General features: G+C 53.5%; 2 protein-coding genes across 2 annotated transcripts in view; one reads left to right on the top strand and one right to left on the bottom strand.

The window, feature by feature from the left end:
• Nucleotides 1-7: 7 nt before the first annotated feature.
• On the top strand, nt 8-2,170 carry ISCU (iron-sulfur cluster assembly enzyme). The gene is made up of 4 exons (XM_009283951.2): nt 8-131; nt 412-522; nt 1,137-1,215; nt 1,602-2,170. The coding sequence occupies exons 1-4, from the start codon at nt 120-122 to the stop codon at nt 1,697-1,699; spliced, it is 300 nt and encodes a 99-aa protein (XP_009282226.2). The 5' UTR covers nt 8-119; the 3' UTR covers nt 1,700-2,170.
• Nucleotides 2,171-3,673: 1,503 nt separating this feature from the next.
• The window catches only part of TMEM119 (transmembrane protein 119), a 3,798-nt gene continuing 3,073 nt past the window's right edge, over nt 3,674-4,398 (bottom strand). The window contains 1 exon segment of the mRNA XM_009283950.1: nt 3,674-3,811. Within this exon segment, the coding sequence (XP_009282225.1) occupies nt 3,674-3,811 (138 nt within the window).

Raw genomic sequence — 4,398 nt, 5'->3', positions numbered from 1 at the left:
ACGCGGTGCTCTGGCAGGTGGTGGATCACTACGAGAACCCGCGCAACGTCGGCTCCCTCGACCGCAACGCCAAGAACGTGGGCACCGGCCTGGTGGGCGCCCCGGCCTGCGGCGACGTCATGAAGCTCCAGGTGACCTTGGGGAACCGCTGGCACCGGGGAAGGGGGTCGCCTGGGGCTGCTGCAAGGCCCAAACCTGCCCCCTTCCCCTCAGGGGTGCAGCGCGGCCTTCCCTCACCCTCACCCACCCCCGCCCTGAAGTGTTCCCCGGGGCCCGGGCAGGCCCTATCCCGCTCCCAAGGACTCGGTGGGAGCCAGAGCCCTGCCTGGGCCTGAGGGGGTGGCTCAGGGTGGCTTTGGGGCGCCTGGCGGAGCCGAGCCAGCCCCTGAGGTGCCACTGATGCTCTTGCAGGTGGAAGTGGACAAGAACGGGAAGATCATCGATGCCCGTTTCAAAACCTTCGGCTGCGGGTCAGCAATCGCATCGAGTTCACTGGCGACGGAGTGGGTCAAAGGGAAAACGGTAAGGGTCCCCGCCAGAGTCAGAGGTGACACTGCAGAAAGCCTTGGAAGCTTCAAACCTGCTTGTGTTCTCTGTTGGGACCGCGTAGGAAACGGTGGTCTAGGAATCCCAGTACTGACTTTGTGCAGTGCGGTACAGTAGCTTAGAAAGCAGCAGCTGTCAACCCTGTTAGTGGTCTGACTTACAGAGCAATAGTTGCCTTTTCCAAGAACCTCCATTAATCTGCAGGGAAGTACTTTGTGTCTTATGCAGAGAGCAAAAACATGCTGATCATGGCTTCTGAAAGAAAGTTTAGTTATGCAGTGTCTTTAGATTATACTCTTTTTCTGCCAGACAGGAAACGCATTTCTATGTTACGATAAAAGGTAAGCATAGAACAATCCCCCCAGTGGCACTTAGTCTGTAACACTGGTATGCTTTGGTTCATTCCTGCCACTGCTCAGTCTGAGGCATTCCTTAATTCCGACGTCCTTCACTGCCCCGGCAGTTGAGACGTTCTTCCGTGTGGATTCTGTTGGCTCTGGAGCATTAAAGCACTCTTACAGCAAATGCCTTTGTAGCCCGTGTTGTGCCTCACGTGACCAGTGACTGACTGCACGCGATCTGTGTTTCAGGTTGACGAAGCGTTGAAAATCAAGAACACGGATATCGCTAAAGAGCTCTGCCTTCCTCCAGTCAAACTGCACTGCTCTAGTAAGTAAAGGACCAAATGGTGAAAGTTCAAATGCAAACTCGTATTTGAGAGGGAGGCTTCTGGGAACAGTGCAGATGCTTCTGAATGTTGTTTTCCAAATAAAGTTTCTGCACAAGGAACAGCTAAGGTTGGCCCACAAGAGAAACTTGCTTATCTTGAGATTTCGGGGTTATTTTACGAGTTTTCAGATCTCTTTTGTCTTTTGGACTCTCTAGCTCAGCAGACTGATAATAAGTGTTCCGATTCTGACATTCTACTTCTAAGATGCCGACCGGTGCTACCTGCAGCGGTGGTCACTGCTGGCTGCTCTTGTTTTTACGGCATCTTTTGTTCTAAACGATTGTTCGATTGTTCGTTGTCCTTGAAATACTTGTCTTGTTTGTAGTGTTGGCTGAAGATGCAATCAAGGCTGCCTTGGCTGATTACAAGTTGAAGCAGGATCCAAACAAAGAAGAGTCAGAGAAGAAAGCAAACAATGCCTAAACTGACTGTAAAGCTTGTTCTCATTCCACTTAAATTTGCAGTGCAATTATTCTAGCTATTAGTAGGATCCTGCGCACTACTAAATGAAGCTGTAAGATACGCACAACTTACGCACAATGTGTCACTGTTGATGTGTGTACAGCCACTCTTACAGTGCTTGCACGACTGGGATGTGGGTATTTCAGCAGCTATTTCAGCAGCCTGTGTCCTGTCACGACTGTGTTTGAAATGTTAGAGCGAAGAAGACTGCTCAACTGCGGAGAACTCGGTGGCTTCTCTCTGGAGAGAAAATCCTGCTGTTCCGGTACTGGAAGGGCTGCACTTTTTTGGAAGATGTATAGTTTTGCCTAATATTTTACAGAATTTAGTGGGAAACATTGCCTTGGTCTTAATGTTTATGTAAAAACTGCAGCTCAGTCTGTGTATCAATGCGGTATACAAATGTGGGGCGGCATGTCTGCCTGGAAACTACAGCTGTGTCGGAGTTTCATTTCGCAATCTGTGTGCGAGTTCCTCTTCTCCGGGGTGCTGGGACACTTCAGCAGGCACTAGAGGGCACTGACAATACGCTGGTGGGAGACGAGCAAGTAGCGGCTGGGTGCTGGGTGCCACCGCTCCAGGAAGCACAGAGCCGGTGCTAGCAGGGCTAGCTTCTGCTCGCGTCCTGTCACGACTAATGCTTGCTTTTTTCTTGAAGCCCCCGTTAGAGGAACAATCTTAATTTTGGAGTGTCTTCTATACGAATTCAACCTTTGGATGGGCCAAGTGCTCTGTTAAAAGAGAGTAAATACACCCTCGGGTTTGAACCCAGGAGGGGAATAGTGTAGCCGGGATGCAGAGCTGAGGGGGAGCTCCCAGGGGAGCAGGGGTCGGTCTGTGCCCGCTGGGGATGCCTCTGCATCAGTTCAGCTGAGCTTTGCCGGAGGAGTGGGTCGTGGGGAGAGCGTGGGTGATTTCACCTACTCGAGGATTCGCAGGCTGAGCGTGTGAGCTGGCTTCCCGGGAGCTGGGGGCACACCAGTGTTTGAAAATTAAATGTTTTGTGGTGATCTGGCACGGCTTGCCCTCTGTGCTCCAGGCCGCCGTGCTCTCCTGTGCCTTCTGGTGGTTCCTCTTCCAGGGGAGTATTTCCATAGATTTCCAAAACAAACAGAAAACACGTTTGAAAACTTTGCCTGCTCTTAAGATTTTAAACCACCCAAGAAACCTTACTTGCCTTTTTTCATACCTAGGGTGTTTTGAAAACATTAAAAACCGCATTTAAAAATAAGTGGCTCGTTCTGATGTATCTGTCCACGGCTATATATATTTTTTTAATGCAGAGCAGGCCATGTGGTGTTGCTGCTGTGGTTTGTCGCTCACAGGACGGATCTTGCAGTACCTCAGCTTGGCACCGCCCCACGTGCTGGACGCTGGCCCTCGGCACGGCCCCTGTCTCCTGCCGCCCTCCTGCAGCGAGGAATGTGCCTCGCTCCCCAGGAACAGTCCTGTGGTTTCCCAGTTAAAAAAAAAATCGGGGAAACTTCAGACACCCACGTCCGCTTTGGGGCAGAATGGGCTCATTGTGCTCCCAAGAGCTCCTCGAAAAATGCAAGAGGGAGATAAAAGCCAGCGCACTCTCCCAAGGGGAAAGGTTGTCCTGATGCAGGGACACAGGGACACATCCCTACCTGTCCCATGGCTGGGATAAAATGCAGGGTTACAGGGATATGGGGATGTGCAGATGCAGGGACATGGGAATGCATGGATACAGGGATACGGGGATGTGTCGCCTTCCAGGCAGAAAAGCCTCTTTCGCCTTCCAGGTTTGCTTGCCATCCCTGCTGGGCGCAGCTGCGTCTGCGCCGAGGCGTGCGGCAGCACCGCAGCTCCCCTGCCCTCGGCTGCGGGGTGCAAGATAAGAGTTTCCCAGAAACGGCGTGTCAGCGTACAGATTTTGTGAACGATAAGCGCGTCCCCCCGAGTCTTGGGGTTTCATCCACACAGATAACCTTCACCCCGAAGCACAGGCAGGCCGGCTGCATCTGCTGAGCTCTGGGAGCACGCGTGGATCCCGTGGGGCTGGAGCCGAAACCGGCTGCGCCCCAACACCAGCGCGATGCCGGGAGGGCCCTGAAGGACCGGGGAGCACACAGATATGGGGACTGTGCCTTGGCCACCCTGCAAGTTGCAGAAACACACAGGAGAGTAAATCTGCGTAGGAAACGTCTTTATTACTAGCTGAAGGGGTTAAGAAAATAAGGCAAAAATCCAGCTGGGCTCTGGGCTGCCCTCGGGTCATGGCTTCGGGCAGAAAAATGAAAGGATGGGTCCTTGCTACTAAATCCTCTTCCCTTCTCCCCTTAGCTGGGCTAGGATGGCCAAGGTCATCCCGTCCTCATTTCCTCAGTGGTCACAGCGATCAGCAAAGCCAGCCCACGGTGCCCGAGGTCCTGTCGAGCCCCTGCCCTGCTCCCCACAGAGAGGGGGATGGCTGCACAGACCCCCCGGCTGCAGTGCCATGCCTCTGCCCAGAGGATGCAGCTCCCGGCCAGGCACCCGGCAGGGGCCAGGATGCTGCTAATTAGTAAAATTATATTTGGGAGAAAGCTGGCGGTGTTTGGCAGAGGGCAAGGGCTGCCCGGCACAGCACTGGGGGGGGACAGAGCTGGAGCTGGGAGGGGTGCATCCACAGAGCGCCCAGGGATGGGAAAAGCCCC

Source organism: Aptenodytes forsteri, unplaced genomic scaffold (genome assembly GCF_000699145.1).
Source record: "Aptenodytes forsteri isolate BGI_AS27 unplaced genomic scaffold, ASM69914v1 Scaffold118, whole genome shotgun sequence".
NCBI classification, from domain to species: Eukaryota; Metazoa; Chordata; class Aves; order Sphenisciformes; family Spheniscidae; genus Aptenodytes; species Aptenodytes forsteri.
The sequence above is the reverse complement of the archived record's forward strand: the minus strand, read 5'-3'. Positions and strand labels throughout refer to the sequence as shown.